At 39.4% G+C, this 23,568-nt stretch overlaps 1 protein-coding gene across 2 annotated transcripts in view; it reads right to left on the bottom strand.

Moving 5' to 3' along the window:
* CDK17 (cyclin dependent kinase 17) overlaps positions 1-23,568 on the bottom strand; it is a 104,335-nt gene that overhangs the window by 27,809 nt on the left and 52,958 nt on the right. For both annotated transcript variants that reach the window (XM_054988470.1, XM_054988471.1), the window contains exons 4-5: positions 19,159-19,292; positions 11,187-11,312 (exon numbers count right to left, since the gene is read on the bottom strand). In XM_054988470.1, the coding sequence (XP_054844445.1) occupies positions 11,187-11,312; positions 19,159-19,292 (260 nt within the window). The remainder of the gene's footprint in view (positions 1-11,186; positions 11,313-19,158; positions 19,293-23,568) is intronic.

Raw genomic sequence — 23,568 nt, 5'->3', positions numbered from 1 at the left:
CAGAGAGCATGTTACAGTAATCGAACCTGGATGCAATCAAAGCACGGACTACTGTGGCCAAAACATGCTTTTCAAGAAAGGGTTGTAGCTGGTGTATCAGCTGAAACTGACAAAAGGTGCTATGTACCATGCCTGGCCCTCTAACCATAGGCCAGGATACAGAGAAGCACCTCCAAACTATGACCCTACTGCTTCAGAGAATCTGCAACCACCACTAGAAGAGGCTGTAAAAAGAAATTAGCTGCACCAAGAAATCTGTTGACAGGAGTGGCAATCGAAAGAAGAAAGCAAGCTTCATCATTGGAAGAAGAAGCAGGTATCATTTGTTGCAAGGTAATACTTTGTTACCCTTTTAGACAACATTTGTACTGAATATTTATCTTACTGTCATATTTTTAGTTATGCCTTTATTCACAGAATCAAACTAAAATAAGTGTCTCCCAATACTGGTTAGAATTCACCAATGACTAATGAAAATGGGGCCTGAACTTTTTTTAATGTCATCTGGGTTAAGCAGTTTTATATTTTTATTGAATTGTTATTGGAATATTGTTGGAAGCTGCCCTGAGCCTGCTTATGGGAAGAGCAGGTTATAAGTCTAATAAAATAAAATAATAAATAAAATATGCTAACAGATATTTTATCTACATGGCTCGTCACCATCTGAGGAATATTAAATAATACTCAAGATGACTCATGTCATTCGCTATTTAATTAGAGTTTGCTTTCATTTTTCCCCATTGTAAAAGTCTACCTGTAGTAATATGCCTGCTATTAGAATTAATCACTTTTGTTTAACGCTAGCACACATTTGGTCCCTGAAAGGGTATTAAAAGAAGTAAAATATTTCCCCCTAGAAGGTTCAGTTTCATGCACCATCATACACCATGTGTTCTAGTTCAATCTTCCCATTCATCTTTTTTAATTTGACAGTTCCATTAAAAAGAGAATCGGGTTAGACCCAGGAAAATGAAGCACTGAATATTAAAGGTATTGAGGGTGGTCCAAGTGACCCCAACAGGGTGAAATTACTTAACACCATCACTATTCTATATTGATACTGGAGATAAAATTATTACTTTTAAAATTCTCATCTCCGGGAGATTTTGAGAGGAAGGCAGAGCGCAAGAAGTGATTAAAGACTGATATACTACATGGTTTAAAGACTGATATACTACCTCTACCACTATAAACAGTGGTCCTTAAAACCATTTAATACTTTTTACATTAAATTGGGGGTAATATCAAATTAAACTTCATTGTCTTAGTTAAGTATTTTTATAACTATAGGAAGATTAAAATTAGTCTTAAATTATGTTTGCAGGACAGATGAACTAAAAGATACTTCCTGATGATGTATTACTGCAACCCAACATTGGACTTGTCAATATATACAAAAACTGTTCAGATAATTGCTTTACTAGGCTATAAATTTATTGAAAAAGTTTTAAAAGGAAGACACTCAACTGTACTATGCAGTTATTTTCTTTTTAAAAACATCTCTTGATTAATTTTGACAATCTTTGTATTCTATACAAGGTTCACAATGTATACATTTTAATTGCCACTCAGCAAGCAGCCCTGGAGCTGAAATCCCTGGGCACTGGGCTGCTTAAACACAACAATATTGCACCTCTCCACAGAAGAATGCAGCAGACTGACAGAGCAGAAGGACAGCATGCCCGCAAACCTAAACACAGCTGCCAGATCTCAACTTCCATGTACAAGGTCTTTAAAAAACATGGGTGAAGGAGGATAGTAGGGAAAGAGGAATTTATAAGAACCGGTCCATTGTAAAGGCATATTATATTCATTAGAGGGCACTATTTTTCCTACTATAATTTTAAATGAGATTCCTAGAAATAGGGATTGCTTTGAAGTCAGGCTGCTTCAACTTGTAGGAGATTCTTGAATATATTTAAGTCTGGAGTAGCAAATAAACACAGTACTTGTGTATCTACAGCAATCCCTTGCTTTTTGTTTTGAGTTTAAATGACATTCCTACAGTAGCAATCAGATTATTTTTCTACCCTCATTTTTCATCTCTCATTTTGTCAGAAAACTCCAAGGCAGTAAGTACACAACAACCAACATAAATAGAAAATTACTATTCAGAAATCCAACACCTAGAGTTAAATTCATTTTTAATTTAAAGTATTTATAGAGTGCCATTGCATCTAAGAAAGAGCCCCAAGGCATCTTTCTTAGATGCAATGAACCACCATTCATGACTCATATTAAGTTAAAAACAATTAAAATAATGAAAAAACAAAAACAGCAGCACCACAGCTAAATCTACCCAAAAAACATATAGCTTCTATCTTCTCCCCCTCCCCAAAGCAATCTGGAGTAAGCAAAAATTCACATCTTGCCAAAAGGCAAATAGTGATTATGCAATGTTGGGCCTCCATAAGGAGAATATTCCACAATTGTGATGTCATGATCCCCAAAGTCATATTTCATGCTCCCACTTGCCAGGCTTCAGAGAGTGCAAGGATACAGAGCAGGCCCTCTAACGTTGTTGTACAAGTAAGGGCATTCTCCTTTCATATGCCCCTAAAATAATATAGGTTCCAGACCACTTAAGATGGGGTTTCATGATCAACACCAGCACTTTGAAACAGACTGGAAATACACTGTCAACCAATGAAGACAGAACAAAGCCTGGATGGTTTACTGCAAAAACAGTCTCTCCTCTTATACTCTGCCAATCTGACCATGCTGACCCATGCCTCTGTGATTTCAAGGCTAGCCACTGACAATGCAGGGCTCCCTCAAAGACAATTCAGAACCTTCAGTTAGTAAACAATACAACTACTTGTCTGTTGACTAAAGGACACAGGTGCAATCATATCACATCTATTATAAAACAACTTCACTGGTTACCTGTCCATTCTCAGGATCAATTCAAAGTGCTGGCTCTTACTTTCCAAACATTTCCAACTTGACCAGTGCCTCAGCTTAGATCCTCCCAAAATTTTCTCCTGGTTCTTCCCCTTGTCAAGTTTATTACATCTGCTGTAACCCAATCGAAACAGCTTTATCCATGGCACTATCCATTTGGGACAGCCTCCCAGAGGAAGTTAGAAGAACACCCAGTTGGCATGTTTTCAAAGACACTGGTGACAGGGCTTGACACAGGTTGAGATTGTTGCTGATGATTGAGTGTGTGTGTAGAAACTGGCATTTATCTAACTACTGTTGTATTGCTGTTATCATTTTAAATGTTTTGCATAGTACCCATTTCTGTTTTACTTGCTTGATCAATATTTGTACCTATAGTCACACAGCTGAGCATTAAATAGTATATGATTTATCGGGGCACATGGGACATCACTGAAGAGAGCACTGGCCTGGGACCAGTCATAATATTCATTAGGGAACAAAGGCTTTGACATTATCCAAAATGCACATAGGCAGGGAAGAGGATAATGGCATTTACATATTATTTACATAAGAATTATCAGATGTTCTAGGTAAGCTTAAAGACCATGAATGTAACGGTCCTATCCTATTATTTGTCTCCAGCACTAGGAACTCAATGTGCTAGAGTCAGAAAGGGTTTTGGAGGTCATCCAGTCCAACTCCCTGCTCAGTACAAGAATACACAACTACAGAATCCCAACAGATGGCCCTCCAGAGACCAGGAAATTTCTGCTAATATTTAGCCAACAATTACTTTTTTGTAATTTTGGCCCATTAGTTCTAAGTTCTGCACTCTGGAACAAGACAGAACAAGTCTGCTCCATCTTCTACATGAAAGCCCTTCAGATGTTTAAAGAAAGTGATCGTGTCTCCTCTTCTTTTTCTCTTCTGTAGGACACACATGTTCAGCTCTTTCAACCTGTCCTCAAAGGATTTGGTTTCCAGATCTTTCGCCATCCTGGTCAGCCTCCTCTGGATACACTCTAGTTTGTCAATGTTCTTATTAAACTGTGGTGCCCAGAACCAAACACAGTACTCCAGATAAGGCTTGACAAGTGTAGAACATAGACTGGAATTAGTATTTCTCCATGATCTGGATGCTATGCTTCTGCTGCTGGGTCCCTATTCCCCCTGCCTTGGCCCTTTTCCTCTGTCCTGCTTAGCCCCCCCTCTTCCCTCTGGAGGGTGGGACTGGCTAGTCTCTCCCTGCTCCCTCCAGCCCTCTGAGGCTTTGGCCTTTCGCCCCTTCCCCCTGGAGTGGGCAGGTTCTGGACCTGGTTGCTGGCTGGGGTGGTAGGGCCACTGCCTCCCGGTTGCCTCCCACTGCTCCCTCCTGGCAAGTCTGTGGGCTGGGACTCAGACCCCGGACAAACTGTGCTCCGCAAATACCATTGTGTCATGCTTGTGGCCAGGTGCTGTTCTGCTCTGTGGTGTTTCCCCACTGGCTGAACTCAGAGCCCAGCTGCAGGAAATGACAATGGCTCTGCTGGACTAAGTTGCAAGAGTGTCCCCCAGTTCATTTTGGTTTGGGAGGAATGGCTGTTTGTCTTCACGCTGTGAAACTTAAAGCCAAGGAATAAAATGTTTTTTGCAAGTAATATTGTGTTTGTGATTCTCTGGTTTGAAGTTAGCTGTGGTACTATTATCTAGGAGACTGTTGTAATGTGTTGTGCTGTGCCTTCATGCTGTGAAACTTCAAGCCAAGAAATAAAGTGTTTTTGCAAATAATTGTGTGTTTGTGATTCTCTGGTTTGAAGTTAGCTGTGGTACTATTATCTAGGAGAGTGGGGGGGAGTGTGGTTCTGATGGGTTGCTTGGGGTATGTAGTGTAGCCGGACTGTGGCTGTGTCCATTGGCAGCCCCAATCCATGTGTTTCTGCTGTGTGAGAGTCTTTTCCACAGTAGAAATAAAATGGTGTGGTAAAAGAACCACATTAGGGGTGCCATGACATCTCCCTGAAACTTGGGGAGGGCATGGTAGGACAAGTAGGAGCAGGTCCCCTAACATTTGGTGCATTTTGCATGCAAAATGCCACTCCAAGCCACCTAGAAAGACCCCTTGTTTTTCCCATAGGGAATAATGGAGAGGGGAGGAGGCTGGGGCACCTTCTTTGGGAGGCCATAAAATGGCCCGCAAAGTGCAATTTCCCTGAAACTTGGAGGAGGGTGGGAAGAAAGGCAGGAGCAGGTGCCCTGAAATTTGGGTGCATTTTGCTTGCAAAATGCTACCCCAAGCCACCTAGAAAAATCACTTGTTTTTCCCCATAGGGAATAATGGAGAGTGGAGGAGGATGGGGGTTCCTTCTTGGGGGGGGGCAAGTTTCCTTCTGAAACTTGGGGGGTAGTTAGAGGAGAGTTAGGAGAAGGTCCCCACCAAGTTTGGTTTGCTTCATAAAGAAAATGGCACCCCCAGGCTCCCGGAAAGCCGGGAACATGTTCCTCATCAAAAACAGCGGCTGAATCTTTACAAAGCAAACCTGAATCTTTCCGAATCGGGTATTCTGAATCTTTTTCTGAATCACCCTGGCCCTGCACAATCCTAGTGTGTAAAAAAAAAGACATATACTATTCAGAAATACCACAGATATTTGGTATTTCTGATTTTCAAGTTAGATTCTCTATTCAGATTTGGTTTTAACTGGGAACTCCAAATATATCCAGCCATTATTCTCGTAAGGGGAAATCTATCTGGGGGGCTAGGGTGGTATTTTTCAGAAAAACTGCACCAAATTTGCTGGGAAATTAGTTCTGTCTGTCCACTAAAGACCCCCATGTTTCAGGAAGACTGGACCCAGTCGAACAAGGTGCTCCCAGCCACTATCCATTGTTTTATATGGGGAAAACATTTCCAAGGCTTTCCAGGCAAAGACATTTTAAGCAAAGGGGACACCCCTGACCAAAAGCCACTTACCAATGCAAGCTGAATCAACGAAGCTCAACTGAAGCAAGCAAATCCCACCCAAACCAAAATGAAGCAAGGGACCAACATCACACCAGAGATTCCCAGCAGAACCAACATCAAACAAGAGAATCTTGGCAGAACTAAACAGAAGCAAGAAAGGACACTGTTGCAAGCCCAACAGAACCACTGTCACTCAAAGAACCTAGGCAGGCAGAACTCAGGCCAATATAAGCACAACTGAACCAAATCTGAGCCACAGAATCCCAGCAGAAGGAATATCAAAAAACCAGACTATCACCTCCACCCCCCAGGAATATATATAAAAAAAGAATCCCAGCAGAAGGAATACCAAAAAACCAAACTGAACCAAAGTGAAGAAAGGAAGGACACTGTTGTAAGGTCAGCAGAACCAACAACCGACACAAACATTACCAGACAAGTCTTGGAAACCTGTAAAGCACTCACTCACCACCATCCCTCCCTCCTGCCTCACTCCCCCCTCCCTGGGAGGAAAAAGCCCAGGAAAGCTTGAAAAGTTATATATAATATATATATTATATAGTTATATATATAATATATATATATATAATCAATCTTTTCAAGCATTGATTTAATCAATGTTATACCCAGATAAAACCAACTTACCAATTACTTGGTATACTGAATCACATACCCTAGTTTCAACCACACTGAAAGATGACTTTCCTAGTGAATCATAGCCAGTTCAGATCCCATCCATATACACATGGAGCTAGAATTTGTCATCTTCATGTGCATAATTTTGTTTTTCTACTAAACCTCATTTGAGAAGGCAGAAGCTGGAAGGAATTTCCTTGCTTTTCTGTACATTAAAACCATTATCCGTTAGGCCAGATTACTAAGAAAGAGTATTATAACCCTTCAGGGAGTTATGAAGTCAGAAGCAGGAATCTGGCAGAGTCATAGCTAAATAATCCAGAAAAGTTTCTAAGCAGAAGCAGCTTCTTGTAATTTCATCCCAACAGAACAACCAAAGCAACTACAACTGCTATTCTAAGGTTAATCATAAATTGTAAAATATATTTTTGGTACGAAGGACATTCAACACACTCACTTAACCTGGAAAAGGGGGTAAGACAGGGCTGTTTATTAGCTCCCTTTATGTTTAATCTATATTTAAACAATTTAGCATCTAATTTTGACGAGCAATGCTGACATTCTGTCTCGCATCAGGGTTGGTCTGTAAGGGGCCTTGCAAATCTTTTCCAACCATTATCTTCATGAGAGTCTGGCGTTTAACTACCAGAAATCTAAGATCCTAGCCTTCACTAGAGATGGGCATGAACCAAAATACGAACTAAACTTTGGGACAAACCAGGCTGGTTCGTGGTTTGCAAACCAGTGGTTCGTCAGAGCCCATTTCTGATGAACCACCACGAACTTTAGGCTGGTTCATTTGGTTTGTTTTTCGTTTGTCCCTGCAGACAGCCTGGTGCTGATCAATTAGTTTCCTAGGCAACAGAGGATGGACTTCCTGCAGACCTTCTGCTGACTCGGAAGTGGCCTTCTGCTGGCCCGGAAGTGGCCTTCCGCTGGCCTGGAAGTGATGATTTGCTGACCTGGATGTAACGTTTTCACGAACCAAACAAACTGATTTGCAAACCAGGCCAGGTTCATGAAATTTCATGGTTCGTGAAATGTGACGAACCACGAAACGCATGGTTCATTTTTTTCCAGTTCATGCCCATCTCTAGTCTTCACCAAAAGTAGGAGATGGCCCCTGTTACAATGGTTAATATTGAGCAAAGTAAGAACTTCTCTCTTATTTGAGGATTCTGTTTTCGGCAGACTTATCTTGGAATCCCCAACTTAGAATGGCATTTAACAAAGCAATACCCTGTGCAAATGCTATAAACCAGTTCTTTTATAATAAGGGGGAGAAGTACATTCCCAGAGCTGTGCAGGGCGGCTTTTATCAAAAGCGGTTCCCCTAATTCTTTACGGTTGTTATTTGGACTAAAGCTGCATCTGAAAATATTGATCAGCCCCTTGTTCAGTTTCTAAGAAAATTGTTCATTGTACCCTGTTGTTTCTCATATGCGGCACTACAGGTGGAATTTGGCCAAACAACTTTGGAAGCAAGAGCGCGGGTTTCCATCCTCAAATTGAGAATATATATATATATATTTTGCTGAGGAAGGCCTATTGACTGCCTTGAAACGGGCTACTTTCAAATTGATGAAAACTTTGGATGAGAAACTTCCACTAGTTGGGATGACAACTAATCTAATCTCTGAGATGGGTAAATCAAAAGCTCTCTCTTTGATTAAAAAGCATGTTCTATAAATCGCCCACGGAAGTTTGATATAAAGAGCTCGTCATGTCTGTTCCCCCAATCCTGTTCTTTGGCATTATTCCTCCAAAATCTTTACCTCCCTATATGTATTATTTGACTATTCCACACTATTGTAGAGATTTTTATTTGCGAGATTGAATATTATACCTTCTCTGGTTTTAGAAGATTTTTAAATAGGTCTTATTCTGATAGAATCTGCCCTTGCAGTCTTAATAAGATTGATATATCTTTACATGTCCTACTTGAATGCTGTTTGCATGAGAATATCAGAGACGATTACATTAATCCACTTATTACTGACCAATCCCTGCCCCCCCACCACCTTGGAAACATGGTTTTATTTGCTTAGAGATAATGGTGGTAGTCCTATTTCTTGAGTCCAAAAAGCAATGAACAAGAACTTTCTGTTGCCCAAGATTTGTTAATCAATGAGCTTCTAAGAGAATAGAAGGAAAGGAAAATTTATTTTTTATTTAACTTCATTTATATCCCCCGCCTTTCTTCCCAATGGGGACCCAAAGTGGCTTACATTGTTCTCCGTTTCCCCATCTTATCCCCACAACCCCCCTGTGAAGTAGGTTATCCAGCTAGCGTATGACTGGCCTAAGGCTACCCAGCGAGCTTTTATGGCAGAGTGGGAATTTGAACCTAAGTCTCCCATATCCTAGTCCAATACTAACTACTACACATACACCCACACCCACACACCTACCTTAAAAATGGAATATCTAAAGAGCATCAGGTATGTCACACATTTATGTTGTATTGTTTTTGAGAGTCTCTCTGAACTAAAGTAATTTAAGTATACGCTTTTGTGAGTCAGACCCTAATTCATCAGATGCATAAACTGGTCATACAAGTGGACAGAGTAAAAAAGGACAAAAAAGTGTGATTATTTTTTACCTTAAGGGAAGCCAAAATGCAGCATGCAGCAATAGCCATCTTAGATCAATTTCTTGGTGTGCAGATCATTAAATCCACACATTGGGGTTCAATACAGAGCAGGAGGATGGTTGTATAAACCTGGGCCAGTCCCCAGGTTTGCAGAAAAATCCTGAAAATGTTACCTGTGTGAGCCAGGTGGAAGTGGCAGCAGTGGCACTGATAGTGTTGGGGGAAGGTACAGGAGTGCCTGCTCACACCCCCACACTGTGTGAGCCTCTCAGGTGGAGGAGGCAGCATTGTAGGTGGGCAAAGGAGGGCAGAGTTGCTGCAGGAGCAGGCAACTGGAGGCAGCAGTCCTGTTAAGATAAGGAGCCTGACAAATGGATGGTCCAATGAATGAGCAGAGGTGAGTATGCTCCTATTCTCCTCCCACAAATCTTGTGGGTACCCCACTTGCCAGGCAGCAAGTGAAAAGCACACATGAATACACAATCCAATCAAATTAATGTAAGATATGACCCACTACCTGTTGTGATTAATAAGCGTATCAAGATAAATAGTATGTTAAAAAGACTGAGGTTCAGTAAGCAATACGCCTGTTATGATTGGGGGAGGGGCCTTTTCACTCACTCCCAGATCTTTGGTTCTTCCAGTAAGCCACCACCAAATTGACACAGGATTGACCCTTCTTCAGCTGTTTGGGAAGCTGGTGAGCATCTGTGCATGTGCAGAATTCTAGCAAGTGACCAAGCAGGCGGCTTGTAAATGAAGCTTGAAAACAGCTTCTCTTAACCAAAGAAAGACCTTTAGTGAACTACAACAGACTATAAAATACATAGAGCACAAGAATATATATAAAAGGAGCAGTGTAAAAGACTACAAGCTAACAAGAGAAAGAAAAGAAAATCAAAAGTCTAATATTTAATTGTCCCTTTAGAGTTCCCAAATAGTACCTGAAGCATCCCTTGCTGGGATGGGTGTCCAGCACTTGGCAAGGTGAAGGCAAGCCCGCCCTTAAGGTCCTCTGTTCTCCATCCCACTGAACCACACACACAATAGGTTGCAGAGCCTTTTTGTGCCCTCTTTCCCCCCAGGGGGAGGGAGTTCCCTCCCTTAAAACCAGTCTGTCCCAAACTCCATGGTGAGCTGGCCCCTTGTTACGTTGGCCATGTCTCTCAAGTTTTATGATCGTGCCAAAAAGCTAAAACATCCCTTGATCCATCCTAGGATGTCAGTTAGAGCAAATGGTGTTTATTACCCTGTCCTCCATGCTTTCCCAGGGCTGGATTCGAAAAGGTGAATCACAGGTCAGTTTGATAAAAAAAGGCCTGCAGATCTATGCCCTCATCATGACAATGCCATTCCCAGAATTTGTTGAAACTCATCTCTACTGTCAAATCTGCTAATGATTCCAATTTGGCACCTTTGTGCTGAAATCTCTCTCCTTGAATTTTTTTTTAGTATGGTGACTGAAATATAATATGCTGAAAGTTCTCCACAAAAAGTATCTGTTGTCATTTTAAATGTCTTATTTGTAACCACCTTCTGTAAAAAATGACAAAGTAAAAGGAAGAAGAGTACTGTGACATAACATGTTAGAAGATATTCAAGTCTGGCTGATACTGCTTGATTCCCTGGTAGCTATTTCGTTCAAGATCACTTCACTCTCTTAGGCACAGCTAAATGGGAATCATTTCACTCTGGGTACTGGAACATGGCTGCCTGTGAGAAGAGGTAGGAGGGGTTGCTGCACAGTCAGTGGACACTGAGGTTTGTGTCTCTGCTGGGTGGTTCCCTGTTGTGATGAATACTTGCTTAAAATTTTATAGAACTTGATTTTGCCATATATATTTATGACCAGAAGGAATGGGTCTCACTAATCTATTTTTTGAATTGCTTGACTTTTTTGGCATTTCTTTATAGAATACATACACACACAGATACACAAAATTATCTTTCTTCTCCTGATATTTGGGGCTTATACACCCAACCACTTTGTATTTCATTAAATGGGCTGTGGCCTGCAAAAGTTTATGCCACAATAGATGAATTCATTTTTAAAGTGTTAAAAGCCTTTTTGTAAGAGACTGTCACAGCTATCTTTCTGGAACTGTTAAAATAAGTAGAGTACCAACTTACCAATGATGCTCTGCGAGAACGTCGACTCATTGGTTGATCAAATGGTGGACTATTTATCTGAAACTTTTCAAGATATCCATCAGGTATCCTGATGTCTGCAGGTAGCGACAAACGTTTGTTCAGATCCTGAAAATGTAAATCATTATTGTTGAAAGAGCTTAGGCAATTTCAAATCTCAACTGTAGGGTTAAAGAAACACTTCAGAGTATTCTATAATTAAAGTTATGAACTATACAAAAAAAGCATATAATTAAAACTCACCAGAAGGTGAGATAGCTTACTAATTGATAGGGCATCCTAACCAGAGACTACAGCTGATTTCTAGATGGCACTATTTTTACAATTCCTACATTTCAAATCTCTACATAAAAGAAATGTAATCCTGTGCTGCTGCAGACAGCCACAATTAGAATGATGCTTTGGTTTCCATTACCTGAACAAAAATCTGAATACATCTCCAAGTGAAAGTAAGCAAGCCAAAGGTATAAAATCTCTTCAAAATAAGTAAGGGAAAAAGATATTTAAACACATTCAGACACTATATTCTCCCATTAATCACCTAGACAAACATCTCTTCTTTCAATCTGTGTACCTCACAGATTGTGGCCCTTGGGAAACAAATGGAACCTAATTTTTTATTCTCTACTCTCAGAATTTCAGAAATTCTGAAGATGTTCTGTTTTCTGACTTCACTCCAATATATCCCTCAGAAACGTAATTTCTCAAACTCCCAAGCTCTGAGGCTTGGTTTATTTATCCATACATAATTGTGGCTTTGGTGATTACCTCATAATTTGACCATTACTTAACTAAACCTTGGGGAGGGGGGAGGAAAAGCCCAAATGACACTCTGAACATAGGTGAGCTGGCATGGAGTAAAAATGTGATTTCAGATCATGAAGGACAGAACTTCATATTAGTATTCCTATACTCAGATTTTAAAATGTATAATCAATAATGTGGAACACATTCCAAAGAATACAAACTGATTAGTGTGATAAATTCAAAGTGACATAATTTGCAAAAAGCCTCATGAACGGTTGAGGCATCTAGCTGTTGAACATGTAATGCACTGAATCTCTACAACTATCCCCAGCAATAAAAATGTTTGTTCTGCTTAAAAGTTTGGTATTTACAAAACTTACAGAAAGACAAACTCTGACCAAACAGGCTTGAAACATAATGTTCACCGTATAAGAATTTCACATGAACATAAGAGGTAGACTGCTGGATCAGACTGGTGGCCCACCAAGTCCATTATCTTGTTTCACATTGCGGCCAACCCCAACAAACAGGATGCAGAGGCCAAGCCTTTCCCTGATGTTGCCTTCTAGCACTGCTACTCAGAATTTTACCATCTCTAGATATGTAGGTTCCCTGTAGTTATCATGGCTAGTAGTAACTATAAAACCTGTCTAATCTGTCTTTAAAACTATTTGTGCTGGTGACCATCTCTATGTCCACTGGCAGTGAAATGACAGTGTTTTCCAGCATGATGGGTGGTGTGTGGGAATGCGTGTGTGAGGGGTAAGTTCCCACTGTCCTCCTGTTCCAATTTTGCCCCCTGGGGGACTTGGCAACCCATTTCAACATCAATTCCTGTGGGACTCCAAAGGGTAGCTCCCTCTGTTTGAAAAACTGTCTTATTCCTACTTTTTGCTTACTGCCGTTTAATTTTTAGCCTGTATAAGAACCTGACTTCTTATCCTTTGACTCCTAAGTAATGCTAAACAAAAGACAAAACTGCTAAAATTATGTGGAAGAAGATACAAACATTACAACCAAAAGAAAATCAAGCCAAGTAGAGCTGCAGAAGAACAGGGGAACTGGCCTACCTCAGTGAACCTAACATATATACTACTTGCTAACATGTACTTCAAAGCAACTCATGATGACAAATGCACACATCTTAAAATTAAGAGAAAAGTATAAAAATATAACATTAAAAATCCAACATAGTTTGTGTTCCTGTTTCTTTTCCAATACTCTTCTCAACACATCGCCCTCATATTTGCAAGTGTATATTACACTCACAAGAATCAGAAACGTCTATTTTAAAACAGCTACAATTCTCAACATTATAAAAACTATTAAAGGGTCCATAGATGATTTCAGTTTCACCCACCTCATATTGATTTACTAAAAAATTCAGCACTTTTGATTTTAACCAATATGCACCAAGAATCAATACAGTGGGGCATAAGGAAACAAAATATTACTGCTTTGTCCCCGACATACCTCAAGGCCCATAAAGCTTATAAAGCTTCACATGAATTCAAAATCAGGAGCGAAACAAGAGTATCAATTCTCTGGTTACCAACAATAAGAGTTTGTTGTGACATAAGAAAGCTCAAATCTGGAATTTGTTATGTTTCCCCTTACCATCCAGGCTAAAGTTTATCAAACTTTGGAAGTAGAACAATTGGATTTGAGTCCAGTGACACCTTAGAGACCAACAAGATTTTCAGGATGTATTATGTGATGCTGTATTGCACAAGCTCTTTCTCCAATCCTGGCCCCCTTTTCCTTCCTCCTTGACAGCTGTCTGATTAAATTGTGGTACCGCTTCAAATATGACAGAGCTGAAACACTTGAAACCAAATGATACACAGTTTGAAAAAACTCCAAAGTATGGCAACTTTTACAATCTTGGAGAAATAATAATGCTTATAACTTCAATTTCTGGTAAGCAAATCATTATAAATTTCATTGAACCCTTGCCAAGTATTTTAACCAACTGTTTTGAGTTAATGTTTACACAACATGATTGCTTTTTTCTTTCAGCCTTCCTTAATATAAATGCTCCAGTCTTTTGTATACATATAGCTTTCATTCAGAAAACATATTTAATTGCCCCTGAGTACAGATGTGCACAGACCTAACTTGTTGAACACAAGAAGTTGCCTTAGACTAAACCAGAGCACCGGTCTATCAAGGACAGTATTGTTTACTCTGACGGGCAATGGCTCTCCAGATTTTCAGGCAGATGTTTTTCATGTCATCTAATGCTTTTTAACAGGAGATGCCAGTAACTGAACCTGGCTGGGACCTTATACATACAAAGCAGATTCTCTGTCACTGAGCCACTGCCCCCTTCCTCCCTTCTTATATTGAGAATCATAGCTGAATACCAGCACTGGTTATCCATGACATACAAATGTAGGCTCATGGGTTTAACCAGAGTATGCCTCCCCTCCACGCCCAAGTCCTATCTTGCTTGTTGCTCATTATGACTGCAATTGCTTCCTGGACCATCTACATGATGCTAGCTCTTGTACTTCCTTCAAATCCCTCTTAAAAATCTACCTCTTCCTGAACATCTATTTGGCACAATCCATTATTTTCATTAAAAGAGATGGAACAAAGCCCAAGCATGAACAATTAGAATGTATGCATATTCTCTCTCTTTATCCTTCACTCCATAATGGCAAATTCTAGATTTCATTTTCCTCAGAAAAAGGACCCATTTTATTTTTTAAAGTACAATGCATACGGCATTATATAAATTAATAGAAGTACTCATAATAGTCCTACTTGCAGAAGTGCAAAAGCATCTTTGGAGCTCTACAGAGCTCTATCAGTGTTACAATTCTCATACAAGTACTAGGCAACCTACTCCTAAGATGAAAATGCCAACAGAAGGATAGCCTGTGAACAGAACCCATTTTTTAGATTTGAAGCTTCTGTGCTTTTTTCCTGTTCTGCTGGTCAACTTGTTTGAAAAGTGATATACACTGTAAGAAACAGAAGAACAATATGCCCAAATAAAGACATTTAAACCCTAAAACTACTTATCTAAGTGCAAGAGCCAGACAATTTTCCACCATGAATCATGTTACACTATTTGTTGGCTTACTGTATCATCATGCCGTGTCAGGAACACACTTAGTTAATGGGAATGAGTAATGCTTTCATCGTGGAGGAAGTTAATTTTTTTATCAATTTAGAAAAATGACACATGACACTGTTTAATGCCTTGGGCAGCTTATGTCAGCAAAGGAGGCAGTGATTTATCTGACTTCCCCTTGTTAATATAGCCTCCTGTACTAAGGTGCATTTTGCTTCTGATGTCCTCCTGAGAATTGTCAGAACAAACAGCAGACTGACTACTTAGGGAAGATGAGGGAAAGGTCTGCTCCACCAAGTCCTTCCACAAGTGTTGTTGCCAGATCCAACCACATGAATATTTTTTGAACAAGCAACTTTGACGGTTTACAGTGAAACCAACCGTAAATATAAATAAAACCCACTAATGATATCATCTTCAGTTTTGCTACAGTTTATGCCAGGTACATTCATAATGAGTCCTATAAATAAAGGAAATCAAGTCATCTTTCCTCCCTTTGTTCATTGTTATAAAAGATTCTGTTTGTTACAACAGGAAGAGAGAAAAGCTAAAGTCAAGAGCTTTCTATTGTACTTAGTTTCTGAAGTATTAGGTGGATTAGTCAGCAGTTTTAAATAAAAGCCTCCAGAGTAATAGATGGAACAAGCACTGGGCTTTTACATACCACGCTGAAAGCCACATTAACTTTTCCCCAAGCATAATCCCTACTTTTCCAGGCTGCTGATAAATCTTTGCAATTTTCATTTCTCTAAAGCCCATAGACAAGAAACATGGTGCCCTTTAAATATGCTTGCCAAACTCCTGAGCTCCAACTGATCATATGTGTTTGAGCATTTTAGCTCCCAAGTATTTAGTTTTTTGTTTAGCTCAAATGTGTTCAGATGGAGTCCCTGAACATTCAAAAGGAAAGGCATGATCTAGGAAAGAATCTAAAGAGCTACTTTAGGCATACCTAAGAGCTTGGGCAAGCTCAGTGGGATTTTTTTTCTTACAACAGCTGATTTCCATGCCATATCACAACCTGCTTTTGAGAGGTTTCAAAAAGTGGTTTACCCGTATGACATGGGACATGGGGTCTTCTTACAAAGCAAGATTCTCTGTAGTTTTCCTGTTTCTGCAGTGGCTGCCAATTCAGCACGGCAGCAGGGCTTTCAGACAGTTGGTTTCCCTAGCCTATTAAGTTCTCTGAATTTCCAACTTTATTTTTAAAGTCTTTAGCCTCTTTCACTGCAGAACTAGAAGGGAAATGATGCCTCTCAGAAACAAAAAAGGCTAAAAGCGAAAGCTGGGAATTCAGAGGACCTAATACATATATGGTTATAATGCTATAGCTATCTAGTTCTTGTTGATTTTATAAGTTTCCCACAGGACATAGGACAGTAAATGGCAGCTGTGGAGGAACACTGCAGGGTTAATGGCACCAAATTGGGTGGCATCTTTTCAAGATGTTAACGTGATACTAAGCTACTACCCTGGAGACTGAATAGCTGATTCAGCAACCTGAATATCGCCTCTCAGCCTTTTGGCTAAGAGCAAGTATACAGAGAAAATGGATGAAAGAGTGAGAGTGGGAAGTTCATACTTTACTCATTAACAGTAGATTCCTTTTAGGAATGCTCTTTTCCACACACTGACACATCACATTCTGAACCTGATGACCAAACTTAGCACTGCACTAATCAGGGATATTCATACCACTTAATCTCATGCTTTAAGATTTCAAAATGCTGTTAAATCATAATTTTGGACATCTGGACCAAGACCATGTGTTCTTGGTGGAAGGCTACGTGTCTACTGATGTATTATGTTTTGCCCGTGCACCCCAGATATGTCAGTAAATGCCCTGGGACAACCCCAAAGTGAAGAGTGAAGGCCAAGCAACTCTTTGCTTGCTCCCACTTCCGCTTACTTTAGCTATACCTGCAGAGTCACTGGAAGCAAACACATTCTGAATCAGAAGAGGACTATAACCAGTTAGGGGGGAATAATGGGGAGTGGGTGGGGCCGCCTTCTTTGGGGGCCCATAAAATTGGGCCCCGGGGTCCAATCTTCATAAAACTTGGGGTATCTTTAGAGAACAGTAAGCAGTAGGTGTTCTCCAAATTAGGTGATGTTTGGTTTAAAAATGACCTATCCTGCCCATTGGATATCTCCCAGAGTGATTTTCCCATAGAAAACAATGGCCGAATTTTTCAGCAACACCCAACACCCAAACCAAATTAGAGAATGAATTCAGAATTCAGGTAATTCCTAATTTTTTTTCTGATCTGGTAAAAAGATTGGATTTACCCATTTTGGGGAGGTGCACGCCCCTACTAATAACCAGGCAAAGATCTGGCTCCAAATCAAATGTTTATAAGATATTGTTCCTCTTGAACATATCCGTGCATGGAAGAACAACAATTTTACCTCCAGTGTTGTTACCCAAATGGAGGGGGGTTCTTTGTGAGTTGGGGGAATTAGTACACAAGGAGAAGCAGCAAGAGGGGATAACTAGCGGGATCTCCACCAATGTACACCAGGATTGTTCCCTTAGAAAACCCTCTGAAAGAACCAGGCGGCTGTTCAACAGGAACAGTTTTTATTAAAAGGGCAGCAAAAACAAACACGAGAAACCACATACAACATACACACAAAGGGAGAAAACAGGGAAAGAAGAAACAGGGAGGAAAGGGGATAGGAGATTCAGGGTTGAGTGATATTTACCAGTCTAGGAGACAGAGGATGTTTGTACACACTAGCAGCTGAGCAAGCAGTGCTTTGCAGAAAGAGGAAGGAGAAAGCTCAGATATGCACCTGAGGATGTGCATAGGATCTCAAGAACACACACACTGAGCACATGGCAGGGCAGTTCAATTATGCCATGGAGCATACCCTGGAGTAGGAACGCATCTTCTGCCTCACATGTTACAATTCTGTTGGTACTCAGTTGATTTACTCAGTAAACCTTGACCTTCACATAACAGAACATGGCTGTTTATGCACAACCCATGTTTCTGTTTTCACATTTGTACCTACATGCTATTTCCAGTATGTGCTTTTCATTTAGCATCTGTTTCACTAGATATGGCTAAGTCTCCAATTTATGGTCATAAACACTGTTAAAGTGTCAGTCTGATCCCTGGACATTCAGTGAATCAAATTAGAGGAAAGAATTTGGCTATCAAACATGTAGCATGCTTGAAACATCTGTGTGGGATCATTACATTGGTACTGCAATCCAAAGTAATGTTCTTGCCATAGTTTCCAATCACTTGAGCCCTTATAGCAATTCACCCCTTAAGACAAAAGTCCCACTGCTCTTGGTTGTACTGCTCTTCACCTTCAGTTTGGTGTACATGTAAAAAAATGACTCTGTGACTGGACTACTGCATCCTCTGAGACTGGACTACTGCATCCTCTGAGGTCTTGTCACAAGGATTTGTTAGCCTAGGTAGTTTTAGGGTACAAGCACCTTTGGATGATGACAAGGAAAAAATTTAGTCTAGAGTACCTGGCATTGGAGGAAAGAGGGATTTTCTTCTCTTCAGACTGGCAATCTTTTGGCCCTTTTGTCTGAATCTCAGCTGAATTCTAAGAGGTTTGGAGTTATCTACTGTTCATTCTTTCAAGTCCAAGATATTAAGTGTGGTTGGGCCAATGGGCTAGCTAGTATGGGTGATATTTCAGGGATGTGTGGCAGCTGTGATCATTATGGTCTATGGAAGAAAAGTGAAACTAAATCAAACCAAGTATGGGGGGGGTGAGGCTCCAAAACTTACACTGCTGGGCAACAATCAAGGAGAGGGAACTCTTTTCTGGAAGAGAATACCCAAGTTGGTTTTGCCTTGCCTTCTAAGGAGGAATATGAGAAATTTACCGTTTCCGGCCAACTTTGGAATTTCCTTATGAGTTCTCACACTAATCACAAGAACTAGGTGACTTGTGAAAATTGTCAGCACAGAGAGTACACCTGAATTTTTATCATACTAAATTCATTTCTACTTCAATAAATGCTATCTCAATTATGCTGATGAACAACAGATTTACTTTTAAAAAGCAGACCAGAAATAAATTAGTTCAAAATGAAACACTGATTCCAGAACTCTTATTAGTGGAGCACTTTCTCGCAGGAAACTAGATTACCTCCATAGAAATCCGCCTGTGTATCCGATTTCTGAGGCAAACACCTGTAGGAGACTGGACTTCATCAGAAGATGTTCCAGAAGCTTGATCACTTTCTCCATCTGATCCCATTTTCAGATTTTCATGTACAATGTCTAAATTTTAAAAAAACAATAATTATTACTTAAACACTCTCTCTTTACTACTCACCAAGAATCTTGGAGCCAGCTGAAACAATACTCATTATCTTTTTTAATCACTTAGATTGTTCATAACATTAGCACATTCCAAAGCATTAAACAATGCCAACATTTTATTTCTAGTTACTTTATTCCATTTCTACTTTTAATTAAGACCTTTTCAATTTGCTAGTATTTGAAAACCAACATAAATATATATGTACGTATGTATTTCAAACTGAACAGTCAAGGAAACTTTAAAAGAGTTCTTTTGCTTAACAGTGAGTAAATAGGACTTTTCAAGCAAAGTGATGGAACTCTGAGTGCGACATTTATTAATATTTTAACATCTTTGAAGCATACTGGGAAATGCCAGTGATCCTAATATTTATCATTAAATTTACAAGTCACATTTAGATAACAAATTAGGAAATGTTCAGATTTATTGTTTATTTCTTTCATTTATATCCCCAATGAAGATACAACATTATCTCGCTCTCCATTTTATCCTCACAACAACCCTGTGAGGTAGGTTAGGAAGAGAATGTGTGCTCAAACTTTCATGGCAGAGTGAGGATTCAAACTGGATCTCCCAGATCCTAGTTCAACACTACCATTATACCACACTGGCTCTGGCTTTTATTAAAAAGATTATTTAAGGTAGAAGAGTCTATAAATATGTCCTTTTCAGCATGAGTATTCAGCAGAAACAACAGAATACATATATCATACACAAATATTCAAAGAAAAAAAGCGAACTGGTCATTTTAAATCTTTAAAGTATTGGTTTCGATTTTAAAAGCAACTATATGTTTAGATGTGACACTGATTGTCACTCCTTTTCAAAACATAAGTGCTATATAGGAAACAAACCACACGAAAATCCAAAATGAAACAAATTCTATTATTAAGACAACATACCTACAGCTGAAAAAAAAATCCTTAGAGAATAATATGGAAAAGCAGGACTATGATATATTTTGAAAAAAAATTATTTAATATATGATCAGTGTAGCCTTATTCATATAGTAGGCAAGCAGAACCAAGAAGGCAAATAGAACCAATAGACTTAATCCTATGGTAATAAGATACTTCAAGTACCTGTGAAAGAATTTTCTTTATTGTTGTTGTTGTTGTGTGAATTTTACATTTGATCTGGTGAATGGTCATGGGTTAAGCTCAGACAGTCTAATCAAAAGAAAGCTAGTTTCCCTCTCCCTTTTCAAATCCTGAATCTTGCAAAATTTCATGCCAAAGAAGTTGGCAGAGTAGCTATTTCTGTGATAATGAATGAAGACCTAAAAGACAAAGGAGAGCCAGAATATGTGGGCTGAAAGCACATAAGAACTGGAGACCTAAGCCTCAGAGTTACCAGAATGCTTTAGTCTTCTTCATTTTCTACCTGGTGAATCTCCAAAGGGAGGAAAGTTTTGGTGTACTTAAAGGAAGTTCTCCCTTTAAGAAGTGGGGGAAGAGCCACTGAGAGAAACTTCATGGGAACTCTGAGAGACACATACAGGCACATGAACTGAAAAAGAGGTGATCAGATGGAGAAAGATGATGAAAAATGCCCAAACAACAAAAGTCATTAACATAAAAGAAATAAGTTTTAACAGAAAAGAAATAACACAACATTAGAAATAACATTAACATAAAAGAAATAAGTTTTAAACCTAGGGAACCTAGGCATTTATACCTACTTGATTTTTCCTGTACTCAGATGCTTGTAGTCTTTTGCTATCTAACTGTATACTTTTACTTGATGTACAAATAACTGCTTAGATACTTAAGATGGATTTTTCTTTTTCTGAAACTGAATTTATTTTGTCTTTGATAAGCATGAGGGTTTGTCCATGGTTGCAAAGTATTAGACTGCCTAGTTGAGAATATCTCTAACAAGCTAGATTCCCAAAGTCTTCCCCTACGTCCACGGTGGCTGAAATAAGGAGGGGATTCTGAACTTGAACGGAGAGTCTGATTGCAGGCTGTCACACTGCAATGTTGCTGGTGGCAGTGAAGAATAAAGTTTGTTTGTGAAAGGGAATGGTCAGGACAGAAGGGAGAAGTGATCTTACAGAGGTCTAACCAGCTTGAGACAGGGGTCAGCCAAGTAATTTCCTCATTTCTTGCAATAAAAATATGGCAATGCAGGGTCATTTTACCACAGATCCAACCAGCTTTTCCACTTGTGAGAAAGAAAGGCGTCTTTTCCTTTGATCATGAAAAGGCTATGCCAGGATTCATGTGACCCGCATGGATGAAAGTCATGTGTGACAGGGGCTACAGTAAGGAGAGGAATTAAGTGAGACTGACTGCAAAAGCTGGCTGGTTCCAACCCAATATGAATCAATACAGAAAAACTGCACCATCCTACCTAGTATATAACTAATGTGTATATACATATAGACTAACACTCTAGGCTTCTAGGCTTTCCCAGCAAAGTTAGTGAGAGAAAGTAAAGAAGGTATTGCATGTAGTTGGGTCTATGCAGCAATGACATGTCATTAACAATACAAGTTAATTTGAGTTTAGGGCGGGTCAGGGATCACACTACTTCCTGATTCTCTATGCTGGACTCAGGCTTAAGACATGTATTATTTGACTTGACTTAAAACACAAAATAGCTGCATTCCAACCATAATAAGGATGGAAAACAGGAAGGACTCTTGAGGGCTACAATATTTCAATCAAGATACAGATGGTTGTTGTGGGTTTTCCGGGCTGTATTGCCGTGGTCTTGGCATTGTAGTTCCTGACGTTTCGCCAGCAGCTGTGGCTGGACACTGAGAGATCTCTGTCTTTTGGTGCTACACCTCTGAAGATGCCAGCCACAACTGCTGGCGAAACGTCAGGAACTACAATGCCAAGACTACGGCAATACAGCCCGGAAAACCCACAACAACCATCGTTCTCCGGCCGTGAAAGCCTTCGACAATACATCAAGATATAGATGCTTATGCAGAGCTTCCTTTAAATGTTCCTCCAGGTTAAGAAGTTTACACAACTTGCTTTGAGATATTTAGCTATTTCCAACCATAGCTAAGAATTTTTCTGGTATTTTACTTAAATCTAAAATAGACACAAAGTGTACAAACTGAGACTTTTAAGGCTATAAAATGCGAAGGCGTGTATTATATTTGTGTGCGCGCTTGTGCACGCATGCGCAACTTATACACTTTAATCAGTTACTCAAATTATTCATGAAATGGTAAAACTATTACTGGAGCTTAATTTGTTGATCTTAGACCTGCTGACAACAGAATATCAAGTCACTTCATTCGTGAGAGCACAAAAGATTCCTCTGTGAGTAATGGTATTCATTTGGCAATTACAGTTCTAAAGCTTCCAGATCAGCACAAATTAAGCATAATGACTGCTGTTGTCTGTTGAGCTGGATTTGCCTGTGTTTGCAGAAATTTTTGTAGTCTTAAATATAATTTTTCTGGTTTTACTTGAAAGGCATAACAAAAATGCATTGACCTTTTAATTAATACAAAGCCCTGCATAATAAATTGTGATCAAATTATACCCAAGCTGTTATTCAAATATATCTAATGCACCCAAACCAACTGAACAGTAACAGATAAAGGAAATGAACCATACGAAGTCCAACATACTCTGCTTATAATACAAAACTACTCTGATCACAGGAAAGATTTATCTACCATGAGCTTACTGACACAAATTTATACCCCTGGGAGACTTAATCTGAAGCAATAGGCAAGCTTGCCAGGTAATTTCTCCACGAACACAGGGGGAAAGAAATCTGCATTCATGAATATTTAAAGGATATTCCAAGGCTTCAGTGACATAAAAGCATGCAATTGATGCAGAAAACATAATAATTGCAAAAATCATACACAGACTTAGGAAGAAGAATGAAAAGAGGAGATCTGTTATAAATTCTGTGCAAATGCTTTTCACAGCTATCTTCTCTAGCCTAAATGAGCTTAAAGTCCAATTCTGTGTTATTTTTTTCTAATATATGATATTAAATCCTAAACCTTTTAGCACGAGAAGCCAATAGTGATATTCTGTTTTCAATTTGGATCCATTTAGCCACCATGTTCACCTGCATCTTATTCCAGCACTTGATTTCAGGAAACATCCTAAAGGGTGATGGTAACAAATGCAATTTTCATTTTTAACAGGACAAAAGGTTACATATTTGGGCACTTACAGAAGCATTTGTTTCTGAATCTATTTGTTCCATGACATCTTTCTGCTGTGCAAGGGCTGTTATTTTCTATTT

Source organism: Eublepharis macularius, chromosome 9 (assembly GCF_028583425.1).
Source record: "Eublepharis macularius isolate TG4126 chromosome 9, MPM_Emac_v1.0, whole genome shotgun sequence".
Lineage (NCBI taxonomy): Eukaryota > Metazoa > Chordata > Lepidosauria > Squamata > Eublepharidae > Eublepharis > Eublepharis macularius.
The sequence above is the reverse complement of the archived record's forward strand: the minus strand, read 5'-3'. Positions and strand labels throughout refer to the sequence as shown.